Genomic DNA, 21,852 nt, shown 5'->3' on the forward strand with positions numbered 1-21,852 from the left:
GTAAGTCTTCAAGAATCTGAACATAAGGTATGGCCAGCATTGTTAGTGAAATTTTAAGTGTTAGTAAATAAAAAAATAAAAAGTGGAGTTCCCGTCGTGGCGCAGTGGTTAACGAATCCGACTAGGAACCATGAGGTTGCGGGTTCGGTCCCTGCCCTTGCTCAGTGGGATAACGATCCGGCGTTGCCGTGAGTTGTGGTGTAGGTTGCAGACGCGGCTCGGATCCTGCGTTGCTGTGGCTCTGGCGTAGGCCGGTGGCTACAGCTCCGATTCAACCCCTGGCCTGGGAACCTCCATATGCCGCGGGAGCGGCCCAAGAAATAGCAACAACAACAACAACAACAACAACAACAACAACAACAAAAAGACAGACAAAAAAAAAGTGTTAATAAAATAAAATAGTATAATGACCCCCCCAAAAATTAAAAAAATAAAAATGTTCTTCTGGAGTTCCCATTGTGGCTCAGTGGGTTAAGAACCCAACACAGTGTGCATAAGGATATAGGTTTGATCCCTGGCCTCACTTAGCGAGTTAAGGATCCAGCATTACGGCAAGCTATGGCATAGGTTGCAGATGCAGCTTGGATCCCACATTGCTGTGGCTGTGGCATAGGCCAACAGCTGCAGCTGCAATTCAATCTCTAGCCCAGGAACTTCCATACGCTGCAGTGTAGCCATAAAAGTAAAAAAAAAAATTAAAATTAAAAATGTATGTGTATAGGTCTATGCTGTGTGTGCGGCCATAAAAACTTTAAAATTTTTTTTTTTGTCTTTTTGCTATTTCTTTGGGCCACTCCCGCGGCATATGGAGGTTCCCAGGCTAGGGGTCCAATTGGAGCTGTAGCCACCGGCCTACGCCAGAGCCACAGCAACGCGGGATCCGAGCCACGTCTGCAACCTACACCACAGCTCATGGCAATGCCGGATCGTTAACCCACTGAGCAAGGGCAGGGACCGAACCCGCAACCTCATGGTTCCTGGTCGGATTCGTTAACCACTGCGCCACGACGGGAACTCCTAAAATTTTTTTAAATATACTTCTAAAAATGCCACTGCTTTTTACCCTTCACTGGCTTGCCGATCTCTTTACAGAGTCCACAAAAACTTACAATTTCCAGCCCCTGCTTTCTTTCCAGCTTCACTTATTTTGTGCTCCTTCTTACCCAGCATGCACTACCTCCCCCTGGTCTTCTTTCATTTCCTCCCATACATGCAGCTCTTTCCCCACATCAGGGCCTTTACACAGGCTTTTCCATCTTTTGGAAAGCTCCTTTTCGTCTTTTACATGTCTGGCTTCTTCTCATTCTTTCGATCTCAGTTTAACGTGCCACTTATTCAAATAAGTATTGCCTGGCCCTCTCTACCTAAGTGAATATGGCCCATTCCATGCTTCTCTACCAGGGTACTTGTCCATTTCCTTGATAAAAGTCACTATAATTTGTAATGCTATATCTATTAACTTCTTGATTCTTAAAACTTTGTTAATGTTTTACGTATTCAAAGACAAATACAGATGGAAGAAACCAAAAACTGAATATAAACAGAAACAAATGAGCCCTATTGTATTACAAATGAATAACAAATACACTGAAAAGATAAACAGAAGGTAGCACCCTAAGTAACAATATACCCTATAGTGGGTTGAGGGGTGTCCCCTTCCCCCCCCCCCCCCCCCCCCCGCTCCCAGGGAAAGCTACATCCATGTTCTAATCACTGCAACCTGTGTTGGACCTTATTTGAAAAAAGAATATTTTCAGATATAATTAAGACCCTCAAGATAAGATCACTTTGGATCATCTGGGTCAGGCCTCAATCTGATAGCAAATATCTTCAAGCATCCCCATAAGAGACAGAAAAGGAGAAGACACAAAGAGGAGAAGCCTCTGGGAAGATAGAGGCAGGGACTAGGGTTCCGCAGCCACAGCCAGGGGATGCCAGAGTCACCAGAAGCTAGAAGAGGCAAGAAGTGGTTCTCCCAGAGCCATGGAGGGAGTGTGACCATGCCAATACCTTGTTTTCAGACTTCTGGTCTCCAATGCTGTGAAAGAATAAATTTCTATTGTTTTAAGCTACCAAGTGTTCAGGAATCTGTTATAGCAGTCCTAGGAAACTACTAATACATACTCTCAGTCTAAAGACCAAAAGAACTATAAATAAATATTGCATTCTAGTTAGTATATTTGTTTCTTTTTTGCCATGGTATGCATTAAACATTCTGAAATGTCTTTCAATATAATGAAGGTATAAGTAAATGGGGAAATATGTTGAAAATAATGGAAGTCGAGTTTCTTACTGTTGGAGAAGGGAGTTACTAGAAAAAAGGAAGACTAGAAAAACTCTGTGGTGTTTGAAATGAGGGACATCAATATGAACTCATGGTTTTTCACAGGTGGATGTAATATAGGTATAAATATTTACATTATACGTGTGTAAATTACTCTCTAGCTTTATATGCTGAGAATGTCCAGGACAATGATACTCCAGCAAACATAGCACAGAGATCCTGGTTCTAAATATCATTCTCTACTACAGGAACCAGGGCTCCTTGGAGAAATGTTTCTGAGGGTGAGGTAGGAAAAGTACAAGATAAACACAGACCATTTGGTTATGCCAAAAAATAAAAAAGTATTGCAATAATGATGGGGATATGTTAAAAAGATAAAGTACAGGTTGCAGGGGCTTCTACCAGCTAAACCTGGGACAATTAGAGCATCAAAACAAATAATGAAAATAATGGATTATAAAGCACTGACTAAAATAAAAACCCTTGAGAGCATATTAATACAATAAAGAGATAAAAAGAAAAAGCTCTTCTTTACAGAATGCTAATAAACATAAAATGAATGATAGAGTTAGAAAAATCATCATTTTACAATCATCGCAGTAATAATTGATTTAGACAAGAATCATCAATGGATGCAAAAACGAATAGAGGAAAGTCTGATGGTGGACAGGATAATGTTATGGTCTCAAAACATCCCTGCAAATTATTTAATAATTACAAAGAGACAACAGGAACTTTGTAGTAAAGAAATCTGGTGGGTACTACCTTAAACAAGGTTCCTGTTGTGGCTCCCCAGGTTAAGAACCCAACTAGTATCCATGAGGACACAGATTCAATCCCTGGACTCGCTCAGTGGGTTAAAGGATCTGGTATTGCTGCAAGCTGCGGCACAGGTCGTAGGTGCAGCTCGGATCTGCTATTGCTGTGGCTGTAGCATAGGCCGACAGCTACAGCTCTGACGCGACCTCCAGCCTGGGAACTTCCCTCCATATGCCGTGGGGACAGCCCTTAAAAAAAAAAAAAAAAGTGATGCAAGTTTACATCACCAACACTGAGATGCAGTGACATCATGTACTTCCTGATGTGAGGAATTAAGACGGGTTCGATATCATTTTTACGACAATTCTTCTAGGAATGCATATCTTGATTCTAATTATGAAGAAAAACAGCCAAAATAAAACTCCACATTTTATAAAATAACTGCTTTAATAATCTTCAAAAATATCAAAAATATCAAATAAAAAAGGCAAAAGAACTATTCTCACTTAGACAAAAAGGCATGACAGATAACTGAACTGGTGAGACTATAAGGAGATCACTGAGATAACTGGTGAAACTATCAACCGTGGATTAGACAACAGTATTTTATCAACATTAAATTCTTGGTTATATACGAAGATATAATGTTATTAGGAAAACCACTGAAGAATTTAAGAGCAAAGGAGCAACTTATTTTCAAAAGTTGGGGGAAATTAAACACACACAGGTAATTTTTATGTATGTGTATATACAAACACGAGTGTCTGGAGGGTGTATATACACGTGGTGGGGAAGGGGGTGGAGAAGAGGGAGAGAGAGTGCTTGTGTTAGTTGAGGGAGGAAGGGAACAAGACATGAGGGAAAGATAAAGTCACAGGGCAAAAAATGTTAGCAATTGGTGAATCTGAGGAAAGGGTATAAAGAAGTGCTACGTACTAGTTTTACCACTGACCTGTAAATCTGAAATTATATCAAAATAAATACTTCTAAAAAATAAATTCTGGCTGCTCTGTAAAGCAAAGTCTGCTGCAAAAACAAAAATTAACAGGGCCAGCTGGGAGTTCCCATCGTGGCATGGGGGAAACAAATCCAACTAGGAACCATGAACAACAAAACATCTATCTCTCATAGTGCTGGAGGCACTCACATATGGAGTGAGCTCAGGACCTTTTGTGCAGTTCTATCTGTCTATCTATTTATCTATCTGTCATCTATCTGTCTACCTATTTTTTAGGGCCACACCTACAGAAAAAAAAAAAAAGAGGGCCAGCTGGAAAGAAATTGATGTGATTCATATGAAAACTGAAAATTGGCCTGGACCCGGGAGCAGCAAGAAATTGTTCAAAAGTGAGAAGATTTGGGATACATTTTAAAGACAGAGACAACAATATCCCCTAAAGAACTGGATCCAGGCTATGAAAAGGGATGAAGCCAACGTTTATGACCTGAGCAACTGTGTGAATGGGGTGACTACAAATACGTGTGATTCCTTTCGGCCATGGAGAACATGAACCCCCTTCTGTATTTAGGGAATCCCCACTTCAAATGGCTCTTTGTGGAAGGCAGAGACTCCTCTCAGAGAGAAGCAATAAAGTCAGATGCTAACTGAACCAGCCTCCTTTACAGATATGACACAGGAATGTAATCGAGCTCCAGCCATGACATCTACTGTGAGCTGTGACTCAAGGACAATGGCAATATCCTCCTTCTGTCTCAATCCATTCAGGCTGCTGTAACAAAAATGCCATAAACTGAGTAGCTTATGAACAACAAATGTTTATTTCTCACAGTGCTGGAGGCTAGGAAGTTCAAGGTCAAGGCAGTTTTAGTCTGAACTTCCCGGTTCACCGAGCCCATCTTTTTTGCTGTAACCTCAAATAGTGAAGGGGTAAGAAAGCTTTCTCAGGCCGCCTTTCACAAGGGCACTAAACCCATTCATGAGAGCTCTGCTTCAGGACCCAATCACCTCCCAAAGGCGCCACCTTCTGATAATATCACCTCGAGGTTAGGATTTCAACATACAAATCTGGGGGAGACACAATATTCAGTCATGAACCCTCTCCTCAAGGACAGCAATCCTGTAGCTCCTGCAAGACAAAGTTCCGTGCTCTTCAGCAGTGCTGGTACTAGCCATGACATTCAACATCCGGCAGTGACCATCACAATTTTATCGGCAAACCAAGTGTACAGCATGGTTCGGAGGCATTATTCTTGCATTTCACATCAAGGGTCATTCACCAGCCCTTCCAGCATTCGCACTACAAATAAATCAAGTACAATAAGCTTCTGCTCCAAGCAGCTAAGAGCAGGTACTGAAATCCTAGCTCATAATTTTTATCAGAAAACTAGAGTGAATTAAGATATATTTTACAGAAGGTTCCAGTTTCACTCAAGACGAAATACACACATTCCATCTTCTTGCTCTATCTGATCCCAAGATCCGAACAAAATTTTAAAAGAAACTACCAGAAGACACTGAATAGTTGATAAGATCAAACAAAAAGGGTATAGAACCCAGGTGCCAAGGAGCAGTAAGGTGAGGAGTTTCCTGGGGATGTTTCTTGCTTCCTCTATTTCCCGACTGAGGCTCTGGGACAGCTCACACTGACAACTGAGAGCACGAGGAGACAGAGGGAGATCCAAGAAAAGGCTTCTCTCTCCAGGGGGAGAGGCAGTGTGTGTGTGTGGTGGGGGGGGGGAAATAGTGATGGGCCAGTAGGACAAAGCTCTTGGGACCTGACCTGCCTTATGCCAGGCAAACACAAGCAACAAAGCTGCTAGTCTCCCCTCAGTGCTGGTACCAGAAATGGAAGCAGTCTTTACAGGCCAAAGAATGAATGATGTCCTCCTTTTCATACCAGGCAAGCACTGGCTCTGAGGTGACACTTCTCATCCTCCCCACCAGGTGCAGTGGCCCGCAACAAAAAGGCATGGTGCCTCCTCCCCTGACCCAAAAGCAGCAAGGACAGCAACCCCAACAGGGTAGAACACTTTTGACGTTCCATACCCTCTACTTGGCCAACATTAGCAATAACGTGGATTGATCACCTAGACCTTCCTTGTTCCACACAGACTCCTGGAGAGTAACAGCACCTGAGACAAACCAGAATAGCACACAAGGGCATAAAGGCTTTGGAAATTAAACCTGTATTGGAGGTAAAAACAGCACACAGAAGACAGACCAAAACAGACAGCCTAAAACTAATCAGGTTGACTGTCAGCTAAAAAGAAACCACACATTCACACAAGCAAAGAAAACCTCTCCTGAAGTTCTGGACAAGAATCAGAATCTCATAACACAATATTCACAGATTTTCTTTTTTTTTCTTTTTTTTTTTGTCTTTTTGCCTTTTCTAGGGCCACTTCCCACGGCATATGGAGGTTCCCAGGCTAGGGGTCGAATCGGACCAGTAGCCACCGACCTACACCACAGCCACAGCAACACAGGATCCGAGCCGCATCTGCAACCTACACCACAGCTCACAGCAATGCCGGATCCTTAACCCACTGAGCAAAGGCAGGAATTGAACCCGCAACCTCATGGTTCCTAGTCGGATTCATTAACCACCGTGCCATGATGGGAACTCCCTCATAACACAATATTCAAAGTGTCAAGGATACAACGCAAAATTAAACATATAAAGAACTAAGAAAACCTAACCAGCTCTCAAAAAATAAGACAAAAGACGCCAACTACAAGATGACCCAAAGACCCAAATGTTGGAATTATCAGAAAAAGACTTTAAATCAATGTTTACAATCATAATACAAAAAGGGAAAGCAAACAGGAGTCCCCATCTTGGTGCAGAGGAAAGAAATCTGACTAGGAACCATGAAGTTGCGGGTTTGATCCCTGGCCTCTCTCAGTGGGTTAAGGATCTGGCATTGCCCTGAGCTGTGGTGTAGGTCGCAGATGCAGCTCGGATCTGGCATTGCTGTGGCTGTGGTGTAGGCCAGCAGCTGCAGCTCTGATTAGATTCCTAGGCTGGAGACCTCTATATGCCATGGATGCGGCCCTAAAAAAACAAAAAAGGGGTGGGGGAAGCAAACACTTTTAACATAAACGCAAAGACAGACATGCTCAAATGAAAACTTTTTTTTTTTTTTTGCTTTTTAGGGCTCTACCTACAGCATATGGAGGTTCCCAGGCTAGGGGTCAAATCAGAGCTGCAGCTGCTGGCCTACACCACAGCCACAGCAACACCAGATCCAAGTCTCATCTGCAACCTAGACAACAGCTCATGGCAACGCTGGATCCTCAACCCACTGAATGAGGCCAGGGATCAAACCCACGTCCTCATGGATCCTAGTCAGGATCGTTAACGGCTGAGCCACAAAGAGAACTCCAGCAGAAAAACTATTTTTAAAAGTTGAAATTTGATTGTACTGAAAAATACAATAATGGAAATTAAAAATTCACTGAAGGGTCCAATAGTAGAGTGGATATGCCAGAGGATAGAGTCAATGAACTTCAAGACAGATCAATAGAAATAATTCAATCTAAAAATAGGAAGAACAAAAAGAGGGAAAAATGACAGAGTCACAAAGACCTATGAGACAATATCAAAAGATTTAGTATTCATGTTATATAAGACTCAGGAGGAGAAGAGAGTGCAGAAAAATATTTGAAGAAATAATGGCTTAAAATTTGCCAAATGTGATAGAAAATGTAAATTTACAGATCTAAGAACTTCAGTGAATGCCAAACAAAATGAATTAAAAACAAAAAACAAATTAAATTAATGAAAGCCAGAAGACAGTGGAACAACTTTTTTAAAGTACTGAGGGCAAAACACTGCCAAGTTAAATGTACAGAAAATGTACTTTATAAAATGAAGGTGAAATAAAGACATTCTAAGATGAAAGAAAACTAAGAGAACTTGTCACTCATAGACCTGCTTTAACTGAAATGCTACAGAAATTGAAAAATTGGTCATATAATTCATACAGATATTAAAAGAACAAAATTTTTAAATGATTATTTTATTACTTCAAGAATATCTATTATTACTATTTTAATTCTTATTGTATCAGTTCGAGAAACAGTAATTCAAGAATAATCATGAAAAGAAAGAACAAAGTTGGAGGACTCATTTTCCAATTTCAAAATTAACTACAAGTTAATGTCAATAGCAGCTGTATTCATAAAGCTTTGTTGGCAATGAGACAGATGTGCAAAGAGAGGGAAAGAGGGAATTAAAGAAGGTATTTCCAGAAGGAGAGAATAATCAACTGTGTCAATTGCTGCTGAGAGTTACAGTATTATGAGAGCTAGAACTGACCATCAGATATGAATGACATAGTGTCATGATGATATGATGCCATGAACACAGAAGTGAACTAGGTTCCTCTCAATTCCTTGAGCCTGAGGTACTCAAAGACAGTAATTCAACTGCCTGGCTCACAGATTAAATCCACAGGACTGTCAGGGATTCCATTAATCTTGTTCCAAAAATGGAAATGTGTTAGCCTTTGCTTATTTAAGAAAAAAAGAATTTCTAAAGCCAAGGAGTACACAGGTATCTAATCTAGTTTCATGCCATTAAATATCTGCCTCTGGCCCAGGAAAATAGCTCATGATTTGCAACAAAAGGAACACCCCAATAACCCCAATATCTGCCCTGTCTTCACGGACTAGATCCCACACTGCCTTGGTTTCCTCAATCTTGCACACTACTCCACCCCTTCATTCTCCCCCTCTGCTGAACTCAGCTTCACCTCCACTGACATCTCCACCTGGTCTCTTAATATAATGTGTAGCCTGCTTACCTCCCAGTCAGTTCCTGGTTTACCAACTTCCTCTCCTACTCTCAGTCTCAAGGATTCACCCATTCCCAGTACAAGGAGGAGTGCTCAGCCAGTCCTCAGAACCTGACTTCTTATTCTTTGCCCAACAGCAACCCCCAAATTGACCCAGTCCACGCAGGTCTTAAAGGCAGGCTCCAAAAAAACCAGGTCTTTTTCTCCAGTTTTTTGCTGAAAGGTTTGAAAGAGCACTTTGAAATATAAAGGATATTTCTAAGAGGACCAAAAGAAGATGACCTCTATTACAGAGGACATGAAGATAAAATGTGGTTACCTTAGTTGTTGAGTACACAAAATATGAACACAAATATTAAGTTAAACAGAAGAAATCTAAAATACTATGGATGTTGTTTCCTGTGTGTAAAGAGGGGAGTATGATAAAGGCAGTGGGAATGTTAAGCACCCTTGTGTTAAAACAGTGACCAAAATTAGTCATAACAAAAATGAAGTTCATCTAAGGATTCTTAAATGGATCTAAACAGATTCAGTACCATGGCTAACATGAGTGGAAAAACTTTTAAAGTAACACCTATTAAAGAACAGTCAGTGACTAAAATGCTTTTTCATCAAATAAACTAGGTTTTCTCTCTCTCTTCTTTATCTAAACATAGGGCAGTCCTAGAAAAGAAAAAAAAAAAAATCTGGTGAACTAACAGGGGCAACTCCTACAAAGAGATGAAATGTGTCAGGGAATATACTGTGAGCTCTTCTCCAAAAGTTCTTCTTAACCAGAGGCCATGCGTGAGGTTTCAGGAAACTTCAAACTTCCTGAAACTGTCAGCAAAATTTCGTGTCAGTATATTTTGCTGGAGAAAATATTCACAGCTTGACTTTGGGAGCTGGCAAACTTTCTCTCTAATGGACTAGACTAACTATTTCAGGTTTTGTGAGCTACGTGGTCTTTGAGACAACTACTCAAACTCCACCACTCTAAGAACAAAAGCACTCACAGACAATAGTAAATGAATGGGCATAGCTGTGTTCCAGTAACACTTTTATTTACAAAAAAAAAAAAAAAGAAAAAGAAAAAGAACAAACAGGGTGAAGACTGTAATTGACCTACAGGGCCCAGATTGCTGACCCCTGTTGTAATCCATCACACACTTAAGTCATTTCCTTCCATAAACTGAGGACTCTAAATTCCAAATCTTTCAAGTTCCTAAGCAATTTTAAAATCCATTTGTGAGTTCCCTTTGTGGCTCAGTGCTAACAAACTTGACTAGTATCCATGAGGATGAGGGTTCAATCCCTGGCCCCACTCAGTGGGTTATGGATCCAGTGTGGCCATGAACTGTGGTGTAGGTCACAGACACAGCTTGGATCTGGCATTGGTGTGGCTGTGGCGTAGGCCAGCGGCTACAGCTCTGGTTAGATTCCTAGCATGGGAACCTCTATATGCTGTGGGTGTGGCCCTAAAAAAAAAAAATCCATTTGAGGACATCAAAGAGATAAATTCATTCTTCTTCTTTTGATCTACTGAATTTCAATGCCCTCTTCCAAGATATTTCAGGAGCCCCAACTATGGCTAACTCTGTCATTACCACAGATGACAATCATGAAACCATGAACTTTCTTTTCTACCTCCTAAACTTCAACCAATCTCTAAGCATATACCTGGATGTCCTTTAGCTGTACCTATCAATGAACAATTTTTATTCTGGAAAAACTCCGTCCTCATCATCATTATATTCTGTCCAAATACCTCAGGCTCCTGAATAGATTCAAGAATATTATGCAAATATGCAGGACAATTTGTAAATCTGTCTCCACAAATTTAGATCTGGTAGCCCTTAATGCTCCCATGATTCTTCTAGTAGTTTTTCTTCCACACCATCAATAGCTATTCTAAGTCTTTACTAAACTACATAAGGTGGCATCCCAACATCTCCCAACACAAAACTAGGAAATGACCCTGCTACCTTCCACTTCTTATCTAAAGTGACACCTTCCACTTCTTATCTAAAGCCCACCTCCTATAAACGTACCCGCATATAAATAAGCCCATTCTTATCCTTCCCTTCCCAGTGTAACTATATTCCCTCCTCCCACTCAAAGCTAAGTCTTGCTCTTATGTGTGATCTCCATCACTACCACCTCCTCACAGACTTTCACTATTACTTGGTATGTTTGGTTTTTGCAGAACTATATTAGTTTTCTACTGCTGCATAACAAATTACCACAAAATTAGGGGCTTAAAACAACTCCAATTTATTAGCTAACAGTTTGGGAGATCAGAAGTCACAGCGTGACTGAGATTTTCTGCTCAGGGTCTCAGAGAATAAAATCAGGATATTGGCAGGACTGCGTTCCTTTCTGGAGACTCTGGGGAAGCATTTATTTCCAAGCTCATTCAGGTTGCTGGCGGAATACAAGCTCCTGTGGTTGCAGCACTAAGATACCTATTCCACTGTGTCTGTCAGCTGGGGGCTGCTCTCAGCATGTAGAAGCTCTGTGCCTTCCTTAACACATGGATTCCTCCTCCATCAAAGCCAACAGATGAGAATCTTTCTCTCATTCACTCTAAATTAGACAAAGCCATGCCCCTAAATCTTGGAAAACGGTCCCCTCTTTATCCACAACTCTTGCTGAAATGGCTAAGGAATTACATACTTAAGCTTCCTAGAGGTCATCTGGTTTGGTTAAGAAAATCTGTGAAGCACATGCTTCATTTCTTGAGTCTTTGGTATAACTGAATATTCTGACCGTGTGATCTTTCTGAGATTTTAGCAAACGGTTTTATAAAATCACACCCTGGGCTTTTTTTCTACACCACACTTTTGAAAGCAGTTTCTTCACTGTTAATTGAATGTTAATTCTTTGCCATTTGGATAGACTCAAAATTAACTAATCATCTATTACTCATCTCCTTTTAATAAAATTCTCTCAATTTACCTTTCTTCTGATAGTTTACTATAAATAACAAGAAGAAATCAGGCAATACTTTCAATATTTTGCTTGGAAATCTCCCTAGCTATTATAGCTATATGTCCAACTTCATCATTCAGGTTCTGCTTGCATCGTCAAAGCCAGGAACAGAGAATCCTCCCAAGTCAAATCTCTCCCACCCTTCAAAGACTCTTTTGCTAGGAAGAGCTCAATCTCTTTTAAAGGCTCATTTGATCAGGCAGGCCTACTGAGGATAACATTCCTTTCTTAAAGTCTACTACACCAGATAATATAACCTAATCACAGAAGCATCTCATCACACTCATGGTTCACATCTACACTCAAGAGAAGGGGCAGGGAGGAGTTCCCATCGTGGCTCAGTGGTTAGCAAACCCAACTAGCATCCATGAAGATGCAGGTTCGATCCCTGGACTCACTCAGTGGGTTAAGGATCTGGTATTGCCGTGAGCTGTGGTGTAAGCAGCAGACGCGGCTCGGATCCCGCGTTGCTGTGGCTGTGGCACAGGCTGGCAGCTGCAGCTCCGAATGGACCCCTAGCCTGGGAACCTCCATGTGCCGCAGGTGCAGCCCTAAAAGGCAAAAAGAACAAAAAAAAAAAAAGAGAGAGAGAGGGGGCAGGGAATCTTGAGAGCCATCCTATTCTGCCTACAAGGACACTGTATGAAATTACCAAAATTACTTTCTATGTACTACAGCATGGAACAAAATGAGTAAACAGAGTGCTGATGCTGGATGTCAAGTTTCTCAAAGTTGGAGAAGTGAAATACAAATATGGCATGGGGAAAAACTAGGTAGTAGTTGGATTAGAATTAGATGTATCAATGTGAACTCATGATTTTATATACATTTCATTTATCTTTTGGTTGGTTGGTTGATCCCCCTTGCCCCAGCTCTGTCTTCTGAAATAGTCTAGAAGTATTAACACTTCAGCAGCAATGAACATATCTAGTGCCCAGATCTCAATTTGTAAATAGAATTCCCTACTCAAAAGAGCCATGGAACACTACAGAAATCACAACAGGAAAAGGACAAGATGAGCCAGGAACATTCTGTTGTTCCAGAATGTAAGAAAGTACCCTCAAAATGATGGGGATATGTCAAAAAGATAGAAACCAGTGTTAGAAAGTTTCTATTAGATAAAAAGCTCTGGAAATATTCAGAAACTGAAAAGAAACACAATGTACTTTAAATCACTGCATTTTTCAGAGTTTATATTTGCAAGTTAAAAACCATCAGTTACAACTGCATAAGGAAATAAAAATATACCTAGAAGTCACAGTTTACAATACTTTATTCCTTAGGAAACAGTATTTACCATGAAAAGGAAATGACTAAAATATTTCATTTCCAAACAATAAAGGCAATTATATAGAGTGGCTGGGTATCAGAATAACTACATGTACTATTAAAACATAAATAAAGCATTTGAAAATATTTTTTCCCAAAATTCCTTATAAAGCTTCTTATTTCCATAACTAAAGTACACTCATGGGGAAATTGCCCAGTGAAACATCATGAGCCTGTCTTCTTCCACTTTAGCCAATTAATTATGACGTAAATGGCACAGGATTGCTTTAATGTTGAAAAGAAAAGGGCTGAAGGCAGAGTAGGTATCTACGGGTTTAAAGTAAAACAGAAAACCATTCTCTGGTTAAAAGTAACGTACCGGGAGTTTACATCATGGAATCCGATAGGAACCATGAGGTTGCGGGTTCACTCCCTGGCCTCGCTCAGTGGGTTGAGGATCTGGCATTGCCATGAGCTGTGGTGTTGGTCACAGACACGGCTTGGATATGGCATTGCTCAGTGGTTAGCGAACCCGACTAGCATCCATGAGGGTGTGGGTTCGATCCCTGGCCTTGCTCAGTGAGTTAAGGAACCAGTGTTGCCACAAGCCACGGCACAGGTTGCAGATGTGACTCAGATCTGACATTGCCATGACATAGGCCTCAGCTGCAGCTCCAATTCAACCTCTGACCCAGGAACTTCCATATGCTGCAGGGATGGCCATAAAAAGAACAAAAATAAAGATCAGAGATACAAATTTAACAAAACAACAATTTAATGGTATAATTAGAGGAGTTCCCGTCGTGGCGCAGTGGTTAACGAATCCGACTAGGAACCATGAGGTTGTGAGTTCGATCCCTGGCCTTGCTCAGTGGGTTAAGGATCCAGTGCAAAGTTGCCATGAGTTGTGGTGTAGGTCGCAGATGCGGCTCGGATCCTGCCTTGCTGTGGCTCTGGCATAGGCCGGTGGCTATAGCTCCAATTAGACCCCTAGCCTGGGAATCTCCATATGCCTCGGGAGCGGCCCTAGAAAAAGGCAAACAGACAATAATAATAATAATAATAATATAATTAGAAAGGCCTGGTTATAATTGAATTATGTAATATTTTATCGTAATAGATCAGGTATTTAACAGTTTCCCTTAATATCCTACTTGTTGAAAAATTTAGTCAAGCCACAAGTTACTAATTACTCTTGGAATCAGAAAAGAGGTTTAAAAGCCAAGAAAAATGTGTCCCAAGAAATATGTTTCTTTCAAATAATAATTCTTGCATTTCTAAAACCTATCACTCAAGCCAAAGACTACAATTAAATTAAAAGTAATATTTCCTCAATAAATAAATATATTTGCTTCTAGGAAATGGAGAGAGTAAATACTAATCACGATTTTGAAATCACAGTAGAGATTATTAGACAGGATTGGGGGAGTTTTAATATATAGTTGCTTTTTCATATGTTGGTAATTAACTTAATATTTTAATTTCCTGTATTCGCCCTCATCCTACTCTGCCAATAACCTTACTATATGTACTGTACATATATATACAAGTCTGAAACCGCAGAAATAGCTGGATACAGAACCAACCAGATTCTTTTCTTCTTCAAATTTTCTTGGCTAAACCTAAATCCACAAAGTCTTAGCCTTTTTGTAATGTAAGAAGCTCTAAGCCCTTGAAATCATTAAAAAGACCTTAGAGACAGGCAAAAATTTCTCTTCATCATATTTTTTAAAAGAAATTTTCTATGGTAACCATGAACTAAAAAAGAATACGTTAAATGAGTTTTTAAAGCTTTCATTTCCATAAGCCTACTGTTTAAAATAAAGATACCCAAAAGCTTCAAATAAAAAAGGTAAAGACACCTCTTTTGAGTTTAAGAGAGGGAGAGGGACCTGGAGCCCCATCCGCCTTGTTTCCCTATCATCATCACTCTCAAAACATCTTTGGCGAAATCCTCAGGGCAATGAGAAACTCTAGTGGGATACGTGGGGGAAAAAACACTCTTCAAGCCACCATTACCATATAAGTGCATAGAGCATTATGTTTAACTTATATCCGAATGCTGTGTGAATCATCTAATATATACTGGACACTCAAGACACAATCAATAAACAAAAGGAAAGGTATGAGGCTGTGATCCTCATTAGGGCTGAGAGGCATTTCACCAGGCTTTCAGCAGAGGGTAGTTTGAAACATACTCTATTAATTTATTCCAATAGCTCAACTGGAGCAGCTAATATAGATTACAGTCAATTCTCATTACCCACAGTAGTCATGGTTTACAAAGTTCTGCAAACACTGAATTATCAAATACAGGATTAGGTTCCTACAGCCTCTGGTCATATTTTCTTCAACCAATTAATACGTAACTTTGTTTTATATATGTCGGTGCTTAAAGACGCCTTATTTAACATATATAGTCAAGTCATTAACAATGAATTTACAGCCAGCTGCACTATAACTCATTCCTGAATGAAGCTTATCTACCACATGTATTTTCTCTGTAAGGCACATCAAAGACTTCTTAAACTTAGGCACACAAGATAGGGACTACAGCAATTAAGCCCCAGGTAGCCATTTTAAACAGCAAGATCACCGATAAAAAGCACAAAAATAAGAAAAATGTAGCACTAAATAGGACAAAAGGACACTTAATTACAGTATGAGTTGAAACAAGAAGGCAGAGCATCACCGTCTTCAAATTCTTTTTTGCCACTCGGTGCCAGGTACATGTCTAGAAATTACCATGCAAGTGCTACAAGTATTGATTTGGGGGTTATAAAAGAAGTTTAGTGGGAGTTCCCATCGTGGCTCAGCAGTAACAAACCTAACTAGTATCCATGAGGACATGGGTTCGATCCCTGACCCCGCTCGGTGGGTTAAAGATCCAACGTTGCCATGAGCTATGGTGTAGATCACAGACAATGCTCAGATCCCGTGTTTGCTGTGGCCGTGGTATAGGTCAGAAGCTGTAGCTCTGATTCGACCCCTAGCCTGGGAACTTCCATATGCCACTGGTACGGCCCCTAAAAAGAAAAAAAAAAAAAAAAAAGTTTAGCAAGTAGGTGAGTAGGCGTGGTTTGTGGGAAACCACAAATAATGAGGATCAACTATATTTTCTTTCCTTTTTTGGGGGGTGGGGGTGGGGCAAGCCCTCAGCATGAGGAAGTTCTAGGACCAGGGATCAAACCCACGCCACAGCAGTGACAACACCATATCCTTAACCTGCTAGGCCACCACAGAACTCCAACGACTGTATTTTCTTAGACAATCAAATCTCATACAAGATTCTAATTTAGGAACAACCCAAAGATACTAGAAGAAAGTATTAGATAGGAGGGAAGAAAGAATAAAAATTAGAATTAAAATGAAGGCTCAAAATTCTGCATCAACCATATATGTTGATACTTTAACATATTTTTTAATTTATAGGAGAGATTATTTGAAGATATATTACAAAATATTAAAAAACTACATAAAGTCTTAATTTCCACTCATACTGTGATAGATTTGATATAATACATAATAAAAAAAAAAAAAAACCTTTTAGGAGTTCCTGTCACGGCACACCAAAAACAAATCTGACTAGGAACTATGAGGATGCAGGTTCAATCCCTGGCCTCGATCAGTGGGTTAAGGATCCAGCATTGCCATGGGCTGTGGTGTAGGTCACAGACACAGCTCGGATCTGGTGTCACTGTGGCTGTGGCCGTAGGCTGGCAGCTGTAGCTCCTATTAGACCCCTAACCTGGGAACCTCCATATGCCGTGGGTGTGGCCCTTAAAAAAAAAAAAAAAAAAAAAAGGAAAGAAAGAAAGAAAAAAACTTTTAAAATCCATAATGCACAAAGTACTGCATAGTTTGGACAGTAAATTAAAAATTACAGGGAGTTTTCGTTGTGGCTCAGCAGTAACGAACCTGACTAGTATCCATGAGGATACTGGCCTCACTCAGTGGGTTAAGGATGGTGAGCTGAGGCATAGGTTGCCAAGGCGGCTTGGATCCTGCGTTGCTGTGCTGTGGTCTAAGCCAGCAGCTTCAGCTCTGATGTGTCCCCTAGCCTAGAAACTTCCATATGCTGCGGGTACAGCCCTAAAATACATATGTATATACAAATTTTTAAAAAATAAAAAATTACATTATTGTTCCCAATCTATTACCCCTCCCTGTATTCATAACCTCTGACATGTGATACCACAGTTTCTCACTAGACCAAATATTATTCATGGCCATATGATTTGCTTTGGCCAATGGAATGTTCATGGACATGATATGAGCAATGGCTTGAAATATGCTTTCAGAGTTGGGATTTCCTTCTTATATTTCTGCCATCATCATACGAAAAACATGCCCTCACACAGTCTGCTGGTACAAGGAGGAAGAGAGCCACATGGAACAAACCTATATTCTATCAGCAGCTTGGGTCCAAGCCCAGGCAAGAGCAGCCAACCCACAGATATGTTAGCAATTATAAATAAGCCATTAAGTTTTATACCAATATTGTGGCTATGGTTAACTGATATTGAATACATTATTATACCACTAAAATATCATTATGCCACTAAAAACCTTGATATAAAAAGACTGATGAGATCCTCTTTCCTTCTTACTAAAGCCTAGTACATTGTAAGTTTGTGGTAGATTATATTTCAAAAGATGACTGCACTCGTATCTCCAAACCCACATGATTTTACAATGTGTACTTGCCATCCACTCATCAAATGGTGGAGTCTATTTCCCCTCTCCCCAAAACTCCCAAAACTCCCCAAACCTGGGTTGGTCCTATGATGCAGTGAAAGACGTGATGACAGATCTTAAGAAATCTGAATCCCATCTTTACCCTTCATGGAATTTAGTCAACGAAGGGCAAGTCAAACCACACTAATTCTACTGCCCAAACTAGATAGGTGGACCAGGGGCAGGGGCGCAAGGGTAAGTGGAAGTGAGAAAGCGATGCCACTGGGTAGAGCACTAACTGTAAACCATCTAGGAGAGGCCATTTTGGACTTGACAACTATCCCAGGACTCCAGCTGACACTACGATGCCAAAGAACTTCCTGGTCAATGCACAGAATTGTGAAAAAATAATAAAGTGTTTACAACGAAACACACGAAACACTCACTTTTGGGGTGAATCATGGCAACATAAACAAGTTGTTAGCAAGTGTATACTGAATTAACTACATTCACTAGAACATTCCGTTTCATACCTACCTTGGTGTTAGCCATATCCACGATATACTGGTCTCCTTTTATACATTCCATTACTTCGAAACCATCTCTGTCAATCACTTTGGCCTGAGAGCTGCCAGATACAACAAGAATCATGTCTCCTGTGTTACTGTACTGTAACGACTTGATCTGATGGCTATGTAAGGAAAAAAAAAGACGAAGAAAACAGTCTAGTCAATGTTCAGCATATTCATATTTTCACTACATTAAGCACTGTCAGAAAAAAGTTACACGATTACACAAATCGATAATTCCACAAAATCAGGAAGATCAACCTCAAATGGGCTCTCAACACCAGCAGCTCTCCTGCCTGTTAAGCTCTCCTCCCACTCGCCACAGCAATCTATTAAAATCTTCTTTACTCACCTTAAATCTTCAACCGAAACAATTCCCCCTCTTTGGCTCTTGATTCTCCCGGCTCTTTCCCAGAAGATCTGCCTCAACTTCCTCACATTACGTTATAAACTTATCTGTATCTGAATTCCTTTCTTGCATCTTCTCTTTGATTACAATGGTGAAAATGAACCTCTTTCCTACCCAAGGCACAGCTACTACCTCTATTCTAGATTCCACCCCTTCCAGTCTCCTCAGGAACTTCTGACTATCCTCTCGCTCCTCCCCTTCACAGAGCTAAGCTATCGAAACAAGTTTTCATCTCCTTCCCTATTTCCCTAGCGCTTCCTTTCCTTTCCGTATTTCCTAGCATCCTTTCCACCCTGACCACTCCACCCAAAGTGATCTTTCAGTGTGGCTGTACTGAATGCTGTGGTGTGCCACCCAGAGAGATCCTTTCAGGACTGAAGTACTCATTCCTCCAGCGTCCACGATTTGGCATGCTGATGGCTTACAACTCTGAGTTGCAGAGAACTCCCTCATCCATGGTTATGTCGCCATCCCGAAGCAGCCCACATGCAATGACTGGCCAATGTGTGGTAACATGGCCCAGCCCTGTGTTTCAATCTGAAATATCTCAGAAGGCTTATTCCAGAATCAGACCTCCCCATGGGAATCCATGGAGGCTGCCGTTGCAACTACATGGCACTTCGGTTCCTCTATCTTCCTACTTCTGCTTCTCTTACACCTTGCTCTCATAGGGTTGTTTTTTGTTTGTTTGTTTGTTTGTTTGTTTGTTTGTCTTTTGGCTTTTTTTCCTTTTTTTTTTTGGCAAAAAAAAAAGAACACCAAATTAAATCTATAAAAGTCTATCAATGATACCTACCAGTACTAAAAAAGCCACTGTGCAGTTCTTATACGTGACTTTCAGTCACAAACTTAGAAATGACTACTGAAGTAAACTCCTCAGGTAACAATTTTATTCGCCATGCTAAAAAAATAGTCTGCAACCATTTTTCACACGTGGCAGAGTAAAGTATCACATCAGAGCAATCTTAAAGGTATGTATGCTATCACAGGAGTTCCCTGGTGGTCTAGTAGTTAAGACTTGGTGCTTTCACTGATGGGGCCCAGGTTCAAGCCCTGGTGTGGGAACTAAGATCCCACATCAAGCTGCTGCAAGCCATAGCCAAAAAATAAAAATACAATAAAATTTTAAAAAAAAAGAAATCCCTGGAGTTCTCTTGTGGTGCAGAGGGTTAAGGATCCAGAGTTGTCACAGCAGTGGCTTGGGTGGTTGCTATGGCACTGGTTCGATCCCTGGCCTGGGAAATTCCACATGCCACAGGGGCAGCCAAAAAAAAAAAAAAATCCCTAAATAATACGAATGGAAGCAAATAAACACCTCAAATAGATATTAAGGCATAAACTCAAAGAATTCTGAGGCTATTTAGTCCAATTCACTTTCCCTTTTTTTTTTTCTGCTTTTTTAGGGCTGCACCCATGGCATACAGAGGTTCCCAGGCTAGGGGTCCAATCAGAGCTACAGCAGCCAGCCTATGCCATAGCCACAGAAACATCAGATCCAAGCCACATCAGATCCACAGCTCACGGCAAAACTGGATCCTTAACCCACTGAGCCAGGCCAGGGATCAAACCCGCAACCTCACGGTTCCCAGTCGGTTTGTTTCCTCTGCGCCATAACAGGAACTCCTACTTTCTAAGTCTGTAATTTCAAGGCTGAGAAATGTGGGTATTTTCGAAAAAACTATTAACTTATGATAATTGTGTCTTTTAAAAATAGAAGATATACAAAAAGTTAAAATTTATGTGTGTCTAGCTAGGCCTCAATAAATTTATTCTTCCTGGTTGGTTACTAAACCCAAATGAGACACTTACCAATGAAACTGCTTTTATGCCACCACTAACTAGAAACTGCTAGTTCAAAATTTATACTGACAGTTTCTCCTTTTAAAATGCTGAAATTCTAGCTGATAGTTTTTAAAGTATTTATTCTGCAAAACGCCATTCCTAAGGTGCTAATTGAAGGTACTGATTCCAATGGCAAAGATAATTCAAACAAAGATCTGAGTGAGCTCTGAGGTTAGAATGTATGACGACATGAGGAATTTCACCACAATGCCCAAGATCAAAGTGTCAAGGCAGATGAGAAAGTGAAGCTCCCAAACCAGATGCTCATGAAAAAGGAACCTAGAAAAGCAAAGGTGGGACTACGGCCCAGGGTCCTTCCTTCATAGAAAGGAAAAGTCTTTCTGGCCTCATGCCTTCCTTTCCAAAATACTGGGAAGGAGTGACATCCTCAGCAAAATTCTGACCAGGGTCCCAAATTTAAACTAAGTCCATAAGGAAGCATCGATAACAATAAAATACAAAATTATTTGTTTGACCAAATGTGTCAGCTGTCCATTTATTGCCTCTCACCTCTAAATTCACCCTTCACTTTGCAAAAAATGGACTTGGGCCCTTAAATATTTTCCCTATGCCAGTTGGCATGGCGTTAGGTACTGTCCTTAGCGCTGGAGAGACACTGCAGGAGAAAGTGATTCCCTCCGTGGGTCTTGTGTGCCCCCTTTAGTAGGCTCCTACACCACGCATGGCTTCTGCAGTGTCCAACCCCCACAGTCTAAGTGGCTACTCCACTAACAGGCTGGTGAAGTGCATAGTACCCAGTAGCCAGCATCACCCAGGAGCTTCCTCCAGACCATCCTCAGGTAGTTTTATACCAGAGTAAACTGCTGAGAGAGGTTTCTGGCAAGTTCTGCTGTCAGAGCACCACAGCAACCTCTTCATCATTTAGTGAGCCACAGCCTTATCCTCTCACATAAAGGTGCGCATCTCAATCCTGGAAGCCTCTTCTTTAAACAGTCTATCTATCCACTGGGGGTAAGGCTGCTCCTCTTATCTGCTATCCCTCTATTCTCTAGAGTTCTCTTTACTTTTGACTAGCCAATCCCCATTACAGTTAGTAGTTATTTATAACAAGCTTTCCCTGCTCAAATTACTGTGTGATTTCTCTTTCTTCATCAGCCCCTCACGTAACAAACCTCAAGTGATTAATTAGGCAACTGAGAAAGTAACAGGCTGTTTAGTCCAATTTTTTTAATATATGAACATACAGATCAGACCTTTGATAATTACACAGTTCAGACCACTAAACTAAATTCTGTAAGTAAGAACAGAATGAACCAGTTAGTTCACAGGGCGTATCTTTGTCTACAGTACTC

General features: G+C 40.7%; 1 protein-coding gene across 3 annotated transcripts in view; it reads right to left on the bottom strand.

The window, feature by feature from the left end:
- Nucleotides 1-21,852, bottom strand: part of WDR70 (WD repeat domain 70) — a 294,335-nt gene that overhangs the window by 177,123 nt on the left and 95,360 nt on the right. For all 3 annotated transcript variants that reach the window (XM_047766810.1, XM_047766803.1, XM_047766821.1), the window contains exon 8: nucleotides 18,257-18,410. In XM_047766810.1, coding sequence (XP_047622766.1) covers nucleotides 18,257-18,410 — 154 coding nt within the window. The remainder of the gene's footprint in view (nucleotides 1-18,256; nucleotides 18,411-21,852) is intronic.

Source organism: Phacochoerus africanus, chromosome 1 (assembly GCF_016906955.1).
Source record: "Phacochoerus africanus isolate WHEZ1 chromosome 1, ROS_Pafr_v1, whole genome shotgun sequence".
NCBI classification, from domain to species: domain Eukaryota; kingdom Metazoa; phylum Chordata; class Mammalia; order Artiodactyla; family Suidae; genus Phacochoerus; species Phacochoerus africanus.